This window comes from Cajanus cajan, chromosome 6 (assembly GCF_000230855.2).
Source record: "Cajanus cajan strain Asha chromosome 6, NIPB_CcT2T_4, whole genome shotgun sequence".
Taxonomy (NCBI): Eukaryota; Viridiplantae; Streptophyta; class Magnoliopsida; order Fabales; family Fabaceae; genus Cajanus; species Cajanus cajan.
Genome location: NC_138522.1, coordinates 58564977 through 58586908, shown reverse-complemented (window position 1 = coordinate 58586908; position 21932 = coordinate 58564977). Strand labels below are relative to the sequence as shown.

The window sequence follows — 21932 nt, the reverse complement described above, 5'->3', positions numbered from 1 at the left end:
TTATAACCGTTATAAGTTTCATTGTTGGATAGTGTAGTTTTTGTTTTTGTTTCTGTTTGAAATTTTCATCTTCACAAAAAAAAATATGATTAGTGAAGATATTATTAAAAGTTTTATATACTTTTTACTTTCATCTTTTTTTAAAGGACATGACTCAAAGGTTTATATTACTAAAGGACATTGTAGCGGAAAGAATTGACTAGAAGATAAGAGTTCGTATAATAAGATTGTGGAGGCTGTCAGAGTTAAGAATCCATTGCAAACAAATTTCTTGGAGATGATTTTGGTGGATGAAGGGGTTTTTTTTTTCTTCATAAATTATAATAGTTATAAATTTCATTGTTGGATAGTGTAGTTTTTGTTTTTGTTTTTGTTTGAAATTTTCATCTTCACCAAAAGAAATATGATTAGTAAAGATATTGTTTTCAGAATCAATTACAATGAGTCAATGACCTTAGTAAAGACATGGATTAATTTTTCTGCACGCATGTTATTTTTTAGAAGTTAATGTATTTTTTCCCTTTATTCTTTTAATTATTTTTACCTATTATAATTCAAATAATAACCTTCTTTTAAAATAAATGAAATTAGTCTGATTCAAAACTTTCAATTATTTATTTTTAACCAAATCCTTTAACTCAATATCTTTTTAAAAAAAAAACATACCATCACTTTTGTATTTACAAATCATTTTGTTTAAAGCTAATTACCATCAATTTTTCTTTTGATAATAGTTTTTTTAACATGAACAAAAAGTATTTATACATAACTTCTTATGTATTGATTACAACTTTTTAATGTCAATTGATAATTTTTATTAACAGAGAAATATTGCACGAGATTTGAACCCAATCATATAATACCATAAACATAAATGTACACCAATCATATATGTTAGAAAAAAATTATAATATTATTTCATATTTTATTAATTTTATCTTTTAAAATTTATTATAAAATTTCTGAATATAAAACTAATTTATAATTATTCAAAAATATTATATAAAGATATATTGTAATATTAATTATATATGTTTATGTGTTTACACAATTTCTTTTTAAACAAATATTATAAATTTTGTTTAGTTTTTTTTATAATGATTTTCAAAATAATTAGATTTTATACTTTGATTACTGATTCAAAAATTAAACTAAAGTTTCTACCAATAAAGATGTTACACAAGTAAAAAGAAAAAAGAAATGAATATCAAATAATTACTACAAATATAAAATGTTACACAAATAAAAAGAAAAAAAATTCAAAAGTTAATATATTTTTTTATTGGTGATGGTCGGTTAAAGCAAATAAGCCAAAATAATCACTATCCTATCAGATAATTAAAGCATTTGGTTGTTGGTTGCTTTAAAGTAAAAAAACAAAAAATCTTTGGAAGGTGGCTTTACTGCGCATTTGGTGGATGATTTTTTTAGATAAACTCAATTAATAAAAATAGGTGGATTTTGCTTTCTTCGATGAACATTTGGTGTTTATTTCTTGTCGTGCACGATTAAAAAGTATTTAATATTAAAATATTAAAGTCCCATTATGTTTAGATTGTTATGTTAGAAGGTGTTCATTTTTTATTATGTCACAGGTAGTACAGAGTTATTTATATGACAGAGGATAGATACTTTATATTTTAAAAGAGGTATGTGTTATGTTATTTATTTAAAGTATTTTATTAAAATACATTATTGTAATATTATTATTCTTTATTTATTTTTTATTTCTTCTTTTTATAAATATTCTTCTCTCAATGTTATTCTTTTTTTTTTTCTCTCTTTGAACACAAATTATTCAATTGATGGATTTATCTACTACATCGTATATACCGTGAGGGATTATTGGTTTCTAAAATTTAATCACCATCCAAGCTGAACATGTTATGCCTCATACATGTACTGAAATTTTTTTTGAAAAATTCTATTGTATATATATTTCTTCCTCTATGACTATTCTTCTCTCAATATGACTTTTTTTTCTCTCTTTCAATGCTAAATGTACCTGTCTGAGGGTACACTTGTAATCTTCTGGTAAGTGGAGGACCAAACGAGAGCTTTAGATGGATGTTTCAGAGGGGAGAGGTACCTGCAAAAGGCACTCTGACGCTCAAGTCAGGACAAACACAATTCTCAAGAGTAATAAATGAACAGTGACATACCTCGTTTCGTGTGACCTATTTATACTACTTGTCATGGGCCCTGAACATAGTGGGCCTCTTTTAACACTTACCAAATTAGGTAATGTTGTGTTAATTGGTTGATTATGCCTTAATCGCACGTTTTCCCTTGTTAATCATGATCATCGTCCTAACTACTCTAGCTCTGTCGGCCCTTGGCCAAGCCGATACGAGAAGGTCGAGACAATCTCTTAATTCACGGCCTTTGGCCGAGCCGATAGAAAAAGGGTTGGGTTGTCCCTAGTTTTTGGCCCTCTGCCGAGCCGAGGTCGTGTTTGAGAACTGTGTCAATGTCTTATGGGACATCACATGTCGGTCCACGTGGCCGATAGGATCCTTGTGTCGATCACGTGTTGGGCCACGTGGCCGATAGGACCCTTCCGGTACAGTTGTGGCGGTTAGGTCAAAATGTGGAGTTGTAACCGTTGGTTTCTTAACCGTTGGGTATTAATTACGGGAACGTGAAGGGTTATAACCGTTGGGCACTAATGATGGGGGATGTGAAGGGTTGTCGTTTGTGGATCATTGGATCGTTGATCCAACGGTTCATAGGGATGTGACGGTTGGTGTTTATCTTGAGAAAACGCTATAAATAGGCGTGGTGGAGACCAACCTTATGTGTTTACGTATTCACTTGCTCCGAGCTGACACAAAGATCAAGCTTGACCACTTTAGCTACCGACCGAGACCAACCTAACTTCGAGATACGTTTCCATGGTCGACTTTGAAAGGGATGTTGATGATAGAGTTTTGCAGGTTAGCTCGTTTAGGGGTGCTGGGATTGGATCTGTCGACACCGGCTCGCGCGAGTCTTCAGATCGGCTTGAGCTTTCGGCCTCGGCATCGAACAATTCGGTTAGCCTTGAAATCATCGAGGGGTTTGAGCGGACGGGAAGTGGGGGAGAAGCTTCTTCGCTTGCGATATCTGAAGGTCGGCCGAGTACTCGCAAAGTTTGCTGGGCCTCTCGTCGCTTCCCCCCATACAAGTCCCCGATTACAAATGGGTGCATGGAGAGGTGGGGAGCGTGTTTTCGCGTTACACCAACAAGAGCTCTATTGCACTGCTATTCGATGCCGAGAAGTTTGTTACACTTCCGGAGGATGAGGAGCCGTCAGCTTTCTTCTTCCAACCGTGCCAAAATGACGGGGGGCCGGATTCTGATTTTGTCTTTTTGGGCCAAGAGAAATGTAAATATCACTATTTCTTTGTGTACGACTACTTGTTCCGGGATTTGGGGGTGACTCTCCCGTTCGACAAGTTTTTTGTTGGCGTGCTTCGGCTGCTGAATGTAGCACCGACGCAGCTTCATCCCAATACCTGGGCCGCTATGCAAGGGTTTCGAGAACTGTGTATAGCACTTCGCATCGAGCCGACTCCCAACCTTTTCTTGTATTATTATGCCTCTCGGCCAACGAAGAAGGCAAAATGGCTTTCTTTATTTTGGGGGGCCAATTGTTTGCTTCAACTGTTTACTACATCCTACAAGAGATTTAAAGTAGGATTTTTCAAGGTTATGATTCGGCCTAGCACCGTCAACAAATATTTCTTCAATGCCGAGGGGAGAGCTTTGTTCCCCTTGTATTGGACTCGGACGCCAAAGAAGTATGACGTGGTGTCCAAGTCCCGGATGTCTTCAGAGGAGCGAGCCGACTTGAATACCTTGGAGAAGCTTCCTTGGCCCTTGCCGTGCCGAAAACTAGTTCGGCTGATGAAATCATCACAACCGATTGACGATTTAATTGGTATAGCATCTGTCTTATGTTTAAAGTCATGCGTTGCCATTGATTTTGACTAATGTTGTGCAGGTATCATGACGAGCTGCGAGAGTGATGACTTGGACATTCGCAATTTGATCCAGGGCCGAGCCGCCACACCTGTGCCGACTGGGCAGGAAGAGAATCTGGCCCAAGCTCACGCGATGGCCCGGTCCGTTGTGCAGCCGAGGGGGAAAGGTCCCCAAGACACGAATAGGCTGAAGGCTACGAAGAGGAAGCCTGACGAGGCGAGGGCCGAGGCGAGGGCCGAGGCCGAGTCTCGACGCTAGAAGCAACAGAGGTTGCCCGTTCTCGCGGCTCCCCAAGGGTTGGTGAGTCTGAGCTTCCTGGCATCCCATGTCAACGCCCAAGATTTTCTAAGCCAAGACCTAACCTCGGAGGACGGGCAAGCTATTCTTGGCCGAATGAGCTCTTCCCACAAGTGGAGCTTCTTCTGCGAATTCCAAGTTCGCGCATTGGCCTTGGCTCAAATCACTGTGATAGAGCCGAACGTTGAGGCCGCGGAGCTGCGTCGAAAGCTTTCTGATTTGGAAAGGGCCATGCAGGAAGCTTTAGCTGCTTTGTTTGATGCACAGGCGAACAGCAAGAAGAAGGCAGAGTCTAAGCGGGCGTCTCGGTTGGCCGGCGAGCTAGAGGCCGAGAAGAAGGCGTACGGCTCGTACCGAGAGAGGGCTAGAAGCAAAGTTCTCTCTCAACACGAGGTCGGCTTTGCGCAATTGGCTTATCAGGTGCTTTTGGAAGTTTCCCTCCTGACTTCCAATTTGACTTGTCAAGGGACTTCTTTCGGGGGGAATACGTTAACTTGACTCAAATTCCCCCGAATGAACAACCTGATGCTGAAGCACCCGTTCCTCACCAGGCCGGACCGATTGGTGGAGAGGAAACGGTGTACGAGGAAGAAGCTGCCGAGGAGGAAATCCCGGCCTAAGGGGAGCCCGAGGCCTAGTCTTAGGGTATTGCTATTATTACTTTTTGTTGTTCTTGTAAGCAGGGGCCGACAGAGCCCTTTTTAATGAAATTTCTTGTAATTTCGGGCCGATAGAGCCCTTTTTTAATGAAATCTCGCTTTGTTGTTCTTGTCAAATACTTGTTAAGTAACGTATCCGAATAAGATTGGAAACATGAATGTGATTAAGGAATTAAGCCGCGCTTTTGGCCGAGAGACATCTCGGGAGGGAAAACTTGTGAAAATTTGAAAACGTAAGTCACATTCCTGGCCGAGAGAGATCTCGGGAGAGAAGACATGAAAGTGAAAACATGTCACGTCCTTGGCCGAGAGGAATCTCGGGAGGGAAGACTTGAAATTTTTCGTGAGCCACATCCTTGGCCGAGAGACATCTCGAGAAAGAAGGCTTGAAGTTTTTCGTGAGCCACATCCTTGGCCGAGAGACATCTCGGGAGGGAAGGCTTGGAATTTTTCATGAGCCACATCCTTGGCCGAGAGACATCTCGGGAGGGAAAACTCGTAAAATAAAAAGTTAAGAATGTAGACGATTGCAGATAATGGAATTTGTATTCATTGATGAGTTGATGCCTCGTTAAAAACCTTGCCCACCAAAAATCTCTTTTCACGTTTTTATAAGGGGGAAAAAGATCGATCAAGGAAAAGAGTGCATCGTGATACATGTATATAGTGTAAGCATACAGCATAAGTTAGCTGTAATATGTCTTCAGATGGGTAGCGTTCCACGTTCTTGGGATGACCTTGCCAGACAGTTCCTCAAGCTTGTAAGCTCCGTTATGGAGAGTGTGTTGTACTCGGAACGGACCGTCCTAGTTGGCCGATAACTTCCCTTTGGTGGGATTGCATCTTGCCGATCCGGTTGCCCTCCAAACGAGATCGCCCTCGTGGAATGTTCTCGGGGACGATTCTGGCTTTGTCTCGCACCTCATCTAAGACATCTAGCTCTGCGCGAAGAGAATTGTCATTGGATTCTTCATGGAAGTGTGTCCGCCGGAATGACGGTTTGCCAACTTCTACCAGTATCATCGCGTTCGAGCCATACGCTAACCAGAAGGGAGTCTCTTTCGTACTTGACTGGGGTGTGCATCTATACGCCCATAAGACTTCGGGAAACTCTTCGGCCCAGGCCCTTTTGGCTTTGCTGAGCCATTTTTTCAACTCGGTGAGAACGACCTTGTTGGTTACTTCGGCCTGGCCGTTGGATTGCGGATGTTCTACTGACGTGAATCGATGTCGAATACCGAGGTTCTCAAGAAAGATGTTTAGCTTTTTATCCGTGAATTTTAGCCCATTATCCGAGTGATGATGTTCTTCCATACAAATTTTTGAATGTTTGCCGTCGTGATGGAGGCGAGTGGCTCGACCTTGATCCATTTGGTAAAATAGTCAACAGCTACTACCAAAAACTTGCATTATCCTTTGGCGAGTGGGAACGGGCCGAGAATGTCGATGCCCCATAAAGCGAAAGGCCAAGGGGCACTGACCGTGTGTAGCTGTTCGGCTGAGGCATGTATCAGGTTGTCGTGTTGTTGGCATTGTGTGCATTTCTTCGCATACTCTGTACAATCGGTTTTGAGGGTCAGCTAATAATAGTCGGCTCTCAAGACTTTAGTAGCCAATGTCCTTCCACTTGAGTGAGATCCGTAGATCCCCTCGTGAATTTCTTGCATGACGTATTCGGCCTGTTGTGGGTCGACGCATTTTAGCAAAGGGGTGGAGAAGCCTCTCTTGTAAAGCTCTCCAGAGATAACCGAGTATTGCGCCGCTTGTGTGCGTAGCTTCTTGGCTTCATTCGGCTCGGGTGGTTTTGTTCCAATGACGATGAAATTCATGAGTTCGTCATCCATGACTTCGGGGCTTCGTCTACCGGCATGCATACTTGTGTGACACTTGGGGTGGGCAACTCCAAGTGTATCGTTGATCGGAGTTCTCCCAGCTTGCGACTACTTGCTAATTGTGCCAATTGGTCGGCTCTCTCATTATTCCCACGCGGCGTGTGCTTTGACTTGAAAGTTGTCGTTCACTTGTTCCGTGACAATCTTTGAATCGGTCCAGCATATGATCTTTCTGACACCCATCTCGGCAGCCAATCTCATTCCTGTTAACAAAGCTTCGTATTCGACCTGGTTGTTGGACGTCCTGAAGCCGAAACGCAAAGATTATTCTAAGGTAATGCCGGATGGGCTCTTCAAGATGATACCGGCACCGCTGCCTTGGCAGTTGGAGGATCCATCCACACGCATGGTCCAGGTGCCGTCCTCAAATTGCCCAAGAGGGGATAGTTCATTGAGGAAATCGGCTAAGCATTGTGATTTAATGGTGCCTCGAGGTTCTAAACGAATATCGAACTCGGACAGTTCGATTGACCATGCCATCATTCGGCCGGCCAATTCTGGCTTTCTTAGCACTTTGGCAATTGGGCAATCGGTTCGAACTACCACTGTGTGGCTCAGGAAATATTGCCGAAGATGCCGAGCTGCGTATATGAGTCCCAAGGCTACCTTTTCCAAGAGCGGGTATCGGCGTTCGGCATCTTGCAGCACCCGGCTAATGAAGTATATAGGTTTTTGCTAGCCATCTTCTTCTTGTACCATGACGGCACTGATGGCTTTGCTGGAAACTGCCAAGTACAGAACTACTTCTCGTCTGGGGATCGGCTTGGCCAACACGGGCGGGGTGCCGAGTCGTTGCTTGAATAGTTGGAAAGAGACTTCAGATTCATCTGTCCATTGAAACCGATTCGCTTTTTTCAAGAGAGCTACTATCGGCTTGAAGGTTTTGGCCATACATGGTAGGAAGCGCGATAAAGATGTTAATCAGCCCGCCAATTTTTGGACCTCTTTTAGGTTTGTTGGGCTTCTCATGTCTATGATGGCCTGGCACTTGTCCGGGTTTGCCTCGGTACCTCGGCTTGATAACATGAAACCAAGGAATTTGCCGCCCGAAATGCCGAATACACACTTGTCCGAATTGAGGCGCATATGATGTTTCCGCAGTGCTTGGAAGACATCGACCAAGTCGGTTTCATGGGAAGGAAGATCGGCTGACTTGACAACCATGTCATCTACATATACCTCCATGTTTTTGCCTATTTGTCTATGGAAGATCTTATCCATGAGTCTCTGATAGGTAGCTCCGACATTTTTTAATCTGAACGGCATCACTTGGTAACAATAGTTGGCCGACTCGGTGACGAATGCCGTCTTGTCCTCGTCTTGGGGGTGCATTCGGATCTGGTTATATCCGGAATATGCGTCGAGGAATGACAAGAAATTGTGGCCGGCCGCACCGTCGACGAGTCGGTCGATGTTTGGCAGAGGATAAGTATCTTTCGGGCACGCCTTGTTCAAGTCAGTGTAGTCTGTGCACATCCGTCATTTGCCGTTCGACTTCTTGACCATCACCACATTGGCCAGCCATGTAGTATAATAGACTTCTCGGATAAAACCTGCATCTAGAAGCTTATAGACCTCGTCCTCTATCGCTTTCTTTCTCTCTTCCCCAGTTTTTCTCTTTCGTTGGGCGATTGGTTTCGCCTCTTGGCAAACCGAGAGCTTGTGACATAAGAAGTCTGGATCGATTCCTGGCATGTCGGTCGGCCGCCATGCGAAGAGGTCTTTGTTTTCTCTAACTACTCGTTGTATCTGGCGCCTAGCTTATTCAGATAAATTAGATTCCAGATATGTTACATGGGAGTCTATCGTCCCAATGATGAACGGTTACCTATCTTTGGTCGGCTTGACCCTTTCGTCGTGCTCCATGTGAGGGACGAAATCCATGACTGTTGGGCTAATCTCCTGTGCTATTGTGTGTACGTGCTTCACTCCGCGCGGCTCGACCGCTTCGAGACGTGGTAGCCGAAGACTGGCAAAATAACATTCCCTGGCCGCTTTCTGATCGGCATGGATAGTGATGATTCGGCCTGACTCCGTTGAGAATTTCATTGCCAAGTGTGGAGTTGACACAATCGCACCTAGCTTGTTCAGGGATGGCCTTCCAAGGAGAATGTTGTACGACATGTTGGCGTGTACAATCATGTATTTGACCGGGATGTCTCAGGTTTTGGCCCCATCAAAATAGAAGCATGTGGATAACTTGATGTACACCTTTGATTGGACACACTCACCAGAGAATCCGACTAGGGGCTCGTTATATGGAATCAATAGGCCTCCAGAATGTCGAGTTGTTTGAACGTGTTCCAATAGAGGATGTCGGCCGAGCTTCCCTGATCAACCAACATCTTCCGAACAATGCAGTTGTGGTTTTCGACGCTGATAACCATGGGGTCATCTTGATCCGGATCAATGCCTTTAAAGTCGGCTTCGATGAACGTGATGGCCGGCAACCTTTGTTGAGTGTGTTCAACCGCGTGTACGGTTCAGACGGCTCGCAGGTGTCTTTTTTGGGCTGAGGAGGTGCAGCCTCCGCTTGCGAATCCGCCGGCAATGGTATTAATGACCCTTCAGGGCTGGGTTGTCAGCTCCTCCTTTCAGCCCCTCGATCTCCTGCATTCCCTGTAGGGACGCCTGTCGGACCTTTCTCTGTCAGGCTAATTTTGGCGATGTGGGCGATCGTCGTATCGGGGAGATTGAGGCCGATCAACAAAGCATTGGAGCTGCCCTTGTTTGATCAAGTCCTCAATTTTGTCTTTCAAGGCTGGGCCCTCCTCGTTTGAGTGGCCCCGGTTTCCGTGATACTTGCAGGATTTGGTCGTGTCGGCGCGTGGAGGGGTCGAGGCTCGCTTCAGCACTGCCAGGACTTCCGATGCAAGTGCCTGATCTAGGACGGCCGATCGGCTAGTGTTCAACGGAGTGTAATGAGAGTATCTCGGCCCAAGAGCTCTCATCCGGCTTTTCTATCTTGGTCGTTACCTCTACTCTGGCCTGGTTATGAAACTCAGCAAGTTCTTCCATCTGCATGTATTTATCAGCGCGGCAGCGCAGGTCATTCATGTCGGATGGGGGTTTCTTGTAGATGCTATTAGTGAACGGACCCGACTTCAAGGCTGTTGTCAGATGGTGAAGGGAAGTCGGGTCCGAAGAGATTCCTTTTTCTCTTGCCTTATGCTCACCAACGCTAGGGAGGTCAGCTGGTGAGGCCAACTGGTGGCGAACTGGATGGTGAATTGGGATGCCAATGTGTTGAAAGAGTCGATTGAGTTGGCCAGGAGCCGTGTGAACCAGCTCAATGCTCGTCCCTTCAAGGATGTTGGAAAAATTCGGCATAAGGCGGCGTCATCGGTAGTGCTGAGGGTGACTTGGGTGAGAAAGATGTCGACATGCTCGTCGGGATCGGTCGTTCCATCATATTTGTCTAGCAGAAGGGACTTCCAGTGGTCGAGGAGCAAAGACTGCATGATATTTGGGGTGAACGGGTGTCGGTGTGCTCCGGTCAGCATAGTGTGCAACGATCGGCCGGGTGTTTGGACAGCTGAGGCATGATTTCCAGGGGCAACGGCGGAGGTGTGGGGAAGTGAGGTGTGGTGTCTGAGCGAGTGGAATGACCCCTGGGTGTGCGTTCGAGTCGGCTCGAAAGGTTTCCATGTAGGGTCTTGGTTTTTCAGGGCAGCATTCTCTTCCCTCAAGGCGGCCATTTCCCGCGCGTGTTTTTCTTGTTGTTGTTTCATGGCAGCCATCTCCTCCTTCAACTACCATACCATCTCCATCAGGTTCGTCTCATCAACCACCTCGACATGGTCCTCATCAGATCGGTGCTCCTCATCGGATCGGTGGTCTTCAGTATTTGTCCTCCTTGTCTTCGCCATAGTACTTAGTGTGTCTTTCAAAGCTTCCGGTTCGGCCCCACGATGGGCGCCAAAATGTACCTGTCTGAGGGTACACTCGTAATCTTTTAGTAAGTGGAGAGCTGAACGAGAGCTTCAGATGGGGGAGGTACCTGCAAAAGGCACTCTGACGCTCAAGTCAGGACAAGCACGATTCTCAAGAGTAATACATGAACAGTGACATACCTCGTTTCGTGTGACCTATTTATACTACTTGTCATGGGCCCTGAACATAGTAGGCCTCTTCTGACACTTACCAAATTGGGTAATGCGGTGCTAATCGGTTGATTATGCCTTAATCGCATGTTTTCCCTTGTTAATCATGATCATCGTCCTAACTACTCTGGCTCTGTCGACCCTTGGCCGAGCCGATACGAGAAGGTCGAGACAATCTCTTCGTTCACGACCTTTGGCAGAGCTGGTAGAAAAAGGGTTGGGTTGTCCCTAGTTTTTGGCCCTCTACCGAGCCGAGGTCGTGTCTGAGAACTGCGTCAATGTCTAATAGGACATCACGTGTCTGTCCACGTGGCCGATAGGATCCTTGTGCCGATCACGTGTCGGGCCATATGACCAATAGGACCCTTCCGGTATACTAAAGATCTCATTGCCTCATTTATTTACTGCCAAACATATACCGTGCAGGTGATTTTTAAATTATCTAACTTTTTATTTGCTTGCCAAATTATTTCTAAATGTTTATGGTTTTAATTCATATTGAAAAGACAAAGGGTTGTTGTATAACTCTTTATGGTTGTTTAGAAGGTTTTAATTGTTAATTTAAAAGGAAAAAGGAAATTTAATATGTGAGCATTTGGCTTTTATTAGTACACTGCATACACTCTCGGTAGTATTGACCTTTTAGATTTGGTTCCCAAGCGAGAGCCATTTAAGAAAATAAATAAATAATTTTATTTATTGACAAGTTGAACTTCTTAAATTTTCTTTCAATGCTAAACATTATAAATTATTTATAATATATATTTAACATTTTCTTTAGTTTCTTCATATTTTGAGTATTTAGAGAAAAACAGTGTTATGGATGATAATGTTGGAAAAAAATGAAATAACTTAAAATCATCCGATGAAGATGTTCAATATTGTAATCACAGTAAATGTGTCACTAAAATGTCACTAATGATGAGTGATAATATGTCTCAATGTTACATATTAACAATAAGAAATATTTTTGTCAAAGTATTTAATTATATAAGCACTTTAAAATGTAATTAATATATAAGTGTGTATTTTACAATTGCAGGAAATAATATTCTAAGTGATCATTCCCGTGGGCATTATCTAAATGATTTTATTGGAGGAAGTGCTTCTAATAAAGTAGAATTATGTAGTATTCCATTGTTGGATATTACTAATGGTAAAATTAAATTTTGTAAAAGATGTCTCTTTCTATTTATATGTTTGAAAATTAATGATTATTCATATTTTCTTATCATTATTACTAGGCGCCAATAGTCAAAATGTTTCCCCTTTTTTTGCTGGAGATAAACTATTATTTGGTAAAGTTGCACTTATGTAACATCGATGTAATATATCTCAATCTTTTGATGTAACAAGTGTCAGATTAATAGGTTAGTACTAACCAAAAATTTTTTTATATATTGTTTATTTCTCAAAATTATTTATGGAAAAACTTATTTACAAGGTTAATTTTTTTTTTCAGTCAATGATAACACATATAATGCACATCGATCTAACACTGTCTTAAATAGAGTTGTTAGAAGAGGTATATGTATGACAGAATAATTTACAAAATCTCCATTGTCAAATGTCACAAATGGTAATTTATGAAGTCTTATTTCTTTTTATATAACTATATTATTTAATTTTATAATATTTATATTTTTCATTTCTTATTTGATTATCCTTTTATTTTGTTGTTTTGCAGTTAAGATATTATCTAGCCAAAGAGCAAATCGCACATCAAATCAAAACAATGAATTTGATGACATGTTGTTCGAAGAATATGAATCAAATCATAAAAATCATGCACAAGGAAAAGGACCACGAAAGTTAATACGGAACAATGGTAGATTAGTCAGAACTTCAAAGCAAAATGTACTCATTGATGGTATACATGAAGATGTATCCACTACCAATTGTATGTCTTCAATATTGTATTTTTATTTTAAGTTTCATATTTTAATCATTAATCTATTACATGAAGACTTATTATTTTCTTATAATAATAAACAGTTTATTGCGATATTGGTGATCCTACTTGTGAGTGCTAAGAATGTGGAGCAATGATGTGGTATTCTAAGAGAGTGCAAAAGGGTTATAATCCAGCAAATCCTAGATTCTCTTTGTGTTACATGTTCTACTGAAGGGCAATTAGGTACACCTAATGATGTTTATACCCTTGAATTCCTTAATATTATCATTGCTTCTAAACTTCCAAATCATGAGGTGAAATTGAAAGTTGGTGTTCCGATAATGTTGTTGAGAAATATAGATCAATCTTATGGGTAGTGTAATGGTACTAGACTTATCATAACTCAGTTGGGTAAATATGTTTTGGAGGCAAAAGTGATATCAGGCAGCAATATTGGACAAAAGGTTTTTATTCCTCGATTGTCCGTAATTCCATTATATAAGAGAATTCCTTTCAAATTTCAACATAGACAACTTCTAATAAATGTCTCATTTGCCATGACAATAAATAAAAGCCAAGAACAATTATTGAAGCATGTTGTCATCTATCTTCCACAACCTGTTTTTTCACATGGCCAATTATATGTCGTAATATCTTGAATCACATCTCGCAGTGGTCTGAAAATTCTTATTTGTGACAATGAGGTAAATGGTTCAACATTTATTACTAGTGTAGTTTATAAAGAAGTCTTTCAGACTCTGACATAGGTAACTTGCATTTTTTTTATAATAACATTATAAAAGGAAAACATCTCTACTTTAATTCTAATTTTACCAATTTTTCAAGCATTCCACCAAGTTTATTTTTCATGATGGATGTGTTCATGAGTCATTACATACTTACTGTATAAGGTAAAAATTTAATTTTGTTTCCTTTCTATTTGAATTACTACATCTTTATAACATTTTAATATTACACATCTTATAAGTTAATTATAAGGTTTTTTTTTTCTTCAAGTTAATGCATTAGCTCATATTGTAGATGTTGATGTTTTTGAAGCTGAGACACAATGCAATTTAGTTTTCCTAATACATCATATTATCATGTTTTCAATCGTTTATCATTATCGTTTCATTTGTATATTCAAATATTTTTCTTCAAGTTGCGTTGAGTTCAATTAATTTTCACAATTTTATATATATTAATTATTAAAATAAAATTTATTGACTACAATAATTTATTTTTCGTGCAACACACGGGCACAAATCTAGTTATATTATAATAAAAACTCATATCAAATAAATATTTTTATATAAATATATAAATTATATTTAAAATTTACAACAAATGGCTTAAATAATACTGTAAGGATATATATTATAATAATAGATCATTTCTTTTAAAATATTATTGAAGTTGAATTTAAAGACAAAAATAAAATATGATAAATTTAAACAAATAAACGATTAAGAGAAGCCGTCTTACGTTGTTGAAAACACTTTGTCGACATAAACATCTATTTGTGAACACATTTTGCTCGTTTCACGTTGTTCAAACGTGAATTAGAGAATAGTTGTTTTTTGTTGCGTTATGAAGTGAAAATTTGAGGAAACGTGAATTGTCAACAGAGTCAGAAACACACATTATATTGAACCGTGTCATATGTTTATCGGCAAAAACCAGTAACCTTAATCAAATTAGATTTTTCGGGACCAGCTATCCCACCCTTTTAGGTGCCTCCAACGTAGCGAGGAGATTAGTCACTGCTGTCGGCGGTGGATACTCCAGGGACGAACAAAAAAAAAATAGATTTTTGATGTCATCACATATGTTAAAATTTCGTTGGAAAGTTAAATTGCCCTAGTGTATAATGAAAAAATTGAGCAATTAAGACTATAAAGACTAAAATTCTCCTTAATTACACTAAATTGGATAAAAAAAAAGTATAAATAAGTATTTTTAAAAACACAAAGACTTTTCTTATATAATTACAGCGTCGACTAAAACTATATTAGTTGTAATTATTAGAAAAATATAGAAAAATTTTCCAATATCAATTCTAAAACTAATGTAGAATGTGTCTTTTAAATCTAACATGACTCAATTCTCAATTTTAATGGAAATAAACAAAATTTTATATATATGTGTTGAAATTACTTAGAAAAATATTATAAGTGTTGTATTAATAAAATAATTTCTTTTATTCCTCTCAAATTTATTCTTTCAATAATTTTTTTCAAAATGGAAAAATCTAAGAAAAGATTTTATTTTTTCTGACTAAGAAATCAAAAACATGAAAACTAAGTAAGATAAATTTATACGAAAGACATTTCGAGAGACTAAAATATGACTAAATCTTAATAAGAGAAGTTAGGATGGGAGTCAAATATTTTCGAAAAGACTATATATCAAACTCATTCTAAATATATGAATATGGTATGATAATTTGCAAAGTTATACGTGATCACTTGTTTAAGAATATTTTCAAAGTAAATATTTTTTTTCTAGGCAAAATGAAATATATTAAAAGGGAGTATAAGGGGTACTCCAACCTATAAACAGTTACAAAAAATAACAAAAACTATATAGACAAATCTAGTTTCTTAAGTAACCTGCAAGGTATAACTAAAAAAACCAGACCAAAAGTAATTAGCGAAGATCATTAAAAACCAAATTCAAAAGCTGTTACACATAACTACTAGAGACACTAATGTTGACAACTTAATAAAGATTAAGACATGCAGCAGGTTGTCCTGACCAACAAGAGAACGGATAGTAAAAACTAAGATCTTTAACTTTCAACCACTTCCAAGAGGGTAGTTTTATCAATTCAACCAGATCCTTTAGAGATGTGAATTTATTACCAAATACAGTTTCATTTCTCGCCAACCAAATACTCTAAATTGAAGCCAATCAAATCACCCCCCATTTGTATTGATTTTTAGCAACACAACTCGGAAGGCCTAAGAATTACTCAAAATGAGATATGAAATTATTTTGATGAGCAGCAAAGAGGCCACACCATTCCAAACACAACATCCAAACCTGGTATGCAAAGGAACACTAAAAAAATATATGGCAAGAGGTATCAAGACCTTGATTACACCACACACAAAGTAAATATTTTCAAAGTAAATATTGTAAAATACTTTCAAATATGGAAGATGTAACCAAAGATGTTAAGGATGAGGAATTTTGTTTCACATCTCGTTCTTTTTACTTTTTGTTTCAATACATATATAGAAAGCCCAAAGAGACAAGTTATTCTAAAATTAAAACTTAATCTTACACATTAATTAACATCACTAAAATAACTTCAAATTAATTACTAGTCATTAAGTAAATATTTCATGTACAAATAAGTCTTAAACCCTCACTTTCAATTAAATGTTGTTAAAAAAATTCGATTAAATAATTAATTTTACTTCCATTAAAGGAGTATTTAAATTAATTCAAAAAACAAATATAGAACTAAATAATAAAGCCATACACACTATTAATCAAGACAGAAGGAAGTATATATCACAATCACAATCATCAAAGCTTCATCTATTGAGCCACCGAAAATGTTGATCCTAAATAAAGGATTAGTCTTTCAAATAACACATTATTTGATATATAAGTTAATTAAGAAGCTTATATGCTATGCTTTTTAAAAGAACTGAAAACCATAAAAACAAGATGACATGACAATGTGATTGCGTACCTGGAGGCATAAACATATAAGGCTCTACTTATTTCACGACGAAAGTAGTAAAAAAGGATATAAGCAAAGTATCTTATCGCTTCAAATGTGACATTTTGGTGATGGGCTTTAATGTAGTAATTATAACATTACCAACATTTATATTTTTAAGACTGAAAAGAAACACCCGTAGTATACTTTCAATATCTCTATAAAAGTCTTGTGAGAAGACAAGTTACAATGAACTACACTTTGAAAAGATCGAGCGCATGAAAAGGCTTGTTATGAGAAAACTTAAAGACAAAAGAATTTGTTTGGTTTAGGGGATAGAAATAGGTAAGAAATAGAGTGGAAAGAAATAGAAAAGAGAGAAATAAGTAAGTAAAAATAGAGTAAAAATTAGTTTGTTTGGTTTAAAGGAAATATGTGAGAAATAGAATGGAAATAATATTGTATAGTTATTTGATTTGGGTGGATGGAGAAGAAAGAAATTGTAATAGAATAATATTAATAATTATAATTTTATTATAGTAAATAAAAAGTAAGTAATAATTTTTATAGTTGCACATATTAATTAATAATAATTTTTTAATATATGTTGCTAATTTTGATACTTCTATGTAAATATTAATAAATAGTAAGTAATATAAGTAATAATATATAATGCAATATATATGTAAATGGAAAATAATATAAAAAAGATATAAAAAGAAACCTATAAAGCAGATCTATCTTCTTCTTAGTAGATCTGGAAATTGGAAACGAGAGAAACAAGAGACAAACATCAGTAAAGTAAAAGAAATAGAAAATGGGAGAGAGAAATAAAAAATAACAATGGTAACATTTCTCGTGCATTTCTTCACATATTAGCTAAGAAATTTATTTTCAGTGAACCCCACATATTTTACCTCTACACTGACACATTTCTTTTGCACCAAACTTAGCATCTCATTTCTTCAATATTATTTGTGTTCCTTCTTTACTATTAATTTCTTTAGTACCAAACACAACGATAGAGATTTGAAAAAAAATACTTGTACAAACAATCTGGAACTCATTTTCCAATAAATTAATTTGCATTTTAGTGTTATTCTTGGTATGCAGTTTGCCAATGATCGGATGTAATCCTTCACAATAAACCACCAAAAATTAATAATATATATAATATAAATTATTAAGTATTTAAAAATGTGTTAATATCTACACATACTATAATAGAAGATTCAGCAGATTTTTTAATTATTATAAACAACACTTTAAAAAAACGATATTATTTGTTTTTTATTCGCATAATATTATTTGTTTACTACTTGTGTTAGGAGTTATTTTAATAAATAAATAAATAAGTAGTTTTAAGAGTTCCTTAATTGCTATTAAATAAAATAACACAATATGTAATATCAATATATATATATATATATATATATATATATAACTTACCAAATTTATGATCATGTAAAATATTCTTACATAAATTCGCAAATGCTCTCACAGTGAAATTACTTATGGTTGTCATAGTATCCGTGAGAATGAGAAACTCTTACGAAGACAATCCAATGCTTAAATTAAAGGTGAGTTTAAATTAAGAATTAATTAAGTTAGAGAAAAATGATACTTGATGTTTTATTTATACATGTTAATTATATCACATGATTTCATGAAACGGTCTTGCATGGTAATTATGGAGTATTTCCATAATCGTGGAGATATTATTCTTGTATTGCTCTTTAATGTATTTCGAGATTTTGCAAATTTTAAATCTAAAGAAAATTTCTAGCATATTTTTCTGTTAATTTTTTCCATAGAAATCTTTTTTGCGAATATTTTCCCAAGAAAGTTTCCCACATATCTAAAATTTGTAAAAAAAAATTTGCTGCAAATTTAAAATCTATAAGAAATTTCGCATGTAATTTTCATCTGGATTTCAAAATTCGCAGATAAGTTTTCTATGAAATTTTAAATTTACAGGAAATTTCATAAATAATTTTTCTGTGAATTTTTTAAAAAATAGCAATTATATTATTTTATGTAATATATACATATAAATAAATTGATTACTATTATATATGATGCGAACAATAAAATTATATTATATAATTTAATATTTATATTATATTATATATTTCGGATTGTTCAATCAATTTTCTATTTCATATCTTTCATTGTTACTAAACACAGTAAATGATATCCAGTTCAATTGAATGTAATTTTATGTTAAATATATTGGATCATTCAAACCAAAAGTGCAATACGCTTCCTCCTTTTAGGCCAAAATAAACATTGTACCATATAAAAACAAAGTGAAAATATTAGTTCAGAAAGATAAACGATAAAATAAAACTAATATTTCTATAATAAAAACCAATATTTATGTCATGCAAAATTTGTACAACACACCATTAAATACCAAAGTAGCTCCAGATTATTATCTATGCTAAATTCATATATTTTCAATTCCACACAGTGAAATGTTTCATATTGAATGCAAAACTCTACGTTCTTTATTTTTATTATTCCCCAAAATAATGAATTCATAAATTTAGCTTTAAACCTTCTATGAAAAGACATATTGTGGCTTTAGCTTTCACATTTGGTTTCAAATAATTCATAATTTCTTATGAGCTTTACCTTACCATGTCCAGACTGGTCCACATTTTAAAGCACTGGAAAGGTTCTACTACTATCGCATAGATAAATATTATATTTAAAATTATATTCAATTATATTTAAAATAGTTTTTAATTAGCTGATAATATATTAAAAACAAACAGAGGCAGAGAAGGGGAGCAGAGTGTTGGAGAACCAGTGTATTGAGAAGTATAATTCTCTTGTTTTTTTATTACAAAAAAGAAAGAAATAGCTGTGATATATATAGCTGGCCTAAAGTGGAAGAGATTGTTCAACACTATCGACTTGCCTGTGACTATGTTAAATACTATATTCTTCGATGGGGGTATTGTTTCAGTCCCTTCTAAATTCAATTCAATGTCCTGATAAAATAAAAAAGCATTTCAATCAGATTTCTGAGTTTTATTGACTACAATTATGTTCCAGTATCTTGCTGTGTAGAAAAATTGAAATACGAATAAAGCAGCAATTCCATGTAAGCATGATCAACTTAATTACCTGATCGAAATCCTTGTTAATGGTTTTTAGTAAATGATCAGATGGAATCAAGAGAGGACAAGGAAAACCATTTGAAGTGAAAAACTGCATTGAAACATGCAGAATTAGTAGGAGAACATTAAAGTTAGAAATGAAAAAAAAAAAAAAATACAGTGAAAAGATGGAATATATATAAAAGGGATAGGTCCTAACCTCACTTGCAGCAAAAGCGAGTCCAAAGTAAACAGTTACACCTGAAGACTGAATGCAAAGGTTGTGAAAAGGTTGAGAAACTTCACTACTATGATCATGGGACTGCTGCTCTCACTCTCAGCTCCTAATAAGCTCCCTAGGTCCTGATCCAGTTTCAAGCTTGCATCAACGTGATTCATTCATTGGCTTGTGACAACAAATTATTGTCCCAACTTAATGTTTCAATAATGCATAATAAGGGGAAGGAGTGGAATAAAATACATTATACTGATCCAAAGAAAAAGATAAGTAACAACTTTAACATAATCAATTCTAATGGACTTGACATACCATTACAAGAAGAGCACTAATTAGTTCAGTTTGTGATGATACTGCAAAATTTCAAGGCATATCCATGAGATATCCAAAGTCCAAACCCAATTAACAATAACAATCAAAAGGTAAAGAGCAGAAACCGACCTTTTATAGAGTTCCCTTTCAGAAAAATACCTTTCTCACGCATTCCAGTGAAAAGCTACACATGGCAATCTAAAGCTTTAAGAAAACAAATCAAAATAGTCCTAAATTAGTTATTAATATCAATGTCTCTAGTCCTCAACAAACCATTACAAATACATAATGTCACTGTAAATAATGCTAATAAAAGAATAGAACAAATCAATTCACTACTTTGCTAACAATCTGCATTAGCATGATAACCAAAAATAAAAACAACCCCTGTATAGCAACGTTTACCATTGAATAATACATTAGCAAAAAGAAAATTAATATGGAGACAAAACTACTGAAAAGTAATAATATCACACTACTTAACTATAAAATAAAAGAAAGCTAGTAAGACATAAATATCCTTGTTTGCATCATAACTAGTTTTACTGATCTATTTACGTGTCTTATTTTCAATGTAGAATAGAATCTAGAAGAGTGAAGAGGAAAGAATGTAATTTGATGTTCTACAACTGATGCATTGCCATGAAATTAGAAGTGACTTTTGTGAATATACACCTAAGGTACTCTAAGGCTCATAATAGTTAGACCTGGTAACAAATCATCTTTAAACCTGGAGGCTTTGTAATTTCTGGACCAGCTAATTTAACAAGTCTCTGTTTCAATTGGAAAAAGAACCATAATCTTAAGTAGCAACAAAACATAAACAATTAAGCACATAGATTAAAAAATCAAATTGTTATTCACTCGATTTCAGTTGTTCCCTAAACTTCATGAGCATAAAATCAAATTATTTTACAAAACAATCTTACAACAAAAGAAAAACCACCGTGAAATGAAAACTGAGAAATGTAAGTGTTGAAAACCAAAATTGAGAAATAAATTAGAGCTACCTCAGTACAACTCTGGAAATATGAAATTAATCTTCAAGGTATCTCTCGACCAATTATTAAATTACCGCCATACACAAGAAATCTTTCTTAGAGAACCTGAAATTCACAACAAACACATGACAATTAAATTGAAATGGCGAATTTGCAAAGGAAAAACGATAGCCAGTGAATGTTTTGAAAGTTTGAAGAGAGATTTGAAAAGATTAAGGAGAAAAGGTTTTGAATCGGAACCAAAGGCAATGTAGAGAAGACAAAATCGTAGCCGCCAAACCAAACCTTGGCGTTTTATTGAACTAGTTTGAATGGGCGATGAGTCTTCTTCCTCAGAGCTTCATGTTTGGATAATGAAAGCCTCCAAGGAAGATTTATTTAAGTAAAATATGACACAAGTCCATTTCATGCCGAAAAATAAATTTGCATGAAAAATAAATATTTAAAAATTAGTAAAATAAAAAACTAACAAATGTAAGAAAAATACCTACAGATATTTTTACGATTTTTGAGATATAGTGTGATATTATCATGTTTGATTGTAAATTCGACTTAATGTGTCTTAGTTAAGCGTTACAGCTCGACTTGGTGTATCTAAATTAGATTGTACAATATTCATTAAAATTACATGCAAATTTGTGAATATATTTTAAAACATGTAGAAAGAAAAAAAAAACGTGTTTATATATATTATAATGAAATAAGACAAAAAAATATATATAATGTTTGTAATATAAATTAATATCATGATATTTTAATTATAAAATAGATATTAAACTGTTGATC

The 21932-nt window shown here is 36.2% G+C and overlaps 1 protein-coding gene across 1 annotated transcript; it reads right to left on the bottom strand.

Annotated features, from left to right (window-relative positions):
• Nucleotides 1-5694: 5694 nt before the first annotated feature.
• On the bottom strand, nucleotides 5695-6294 carry LOC109796428 (uncharacterized). Its single transcript, XM_020356102.1, has one exon. The coding sequence runs from the start codon at nucleotides 6292-6294 to the stop codon at nucleotides 5695-5697; it is 600 nt and encodes a 199-aa protein (XP_020211691.1).
• Between the last annotated feature and the right edge of the window lie 15638 nt (nucleotides 6295-21932).

Bases quoted from the DNA above. Each gene is read 5' to 3' on its own strand.
- LOC109796428 (XM_020356102.1), bottom strand. From the start codon at position 6,294: ATGGATCAAGGTCGAGCCACTCGCCTCCATCACGACGGCAAACATTCA.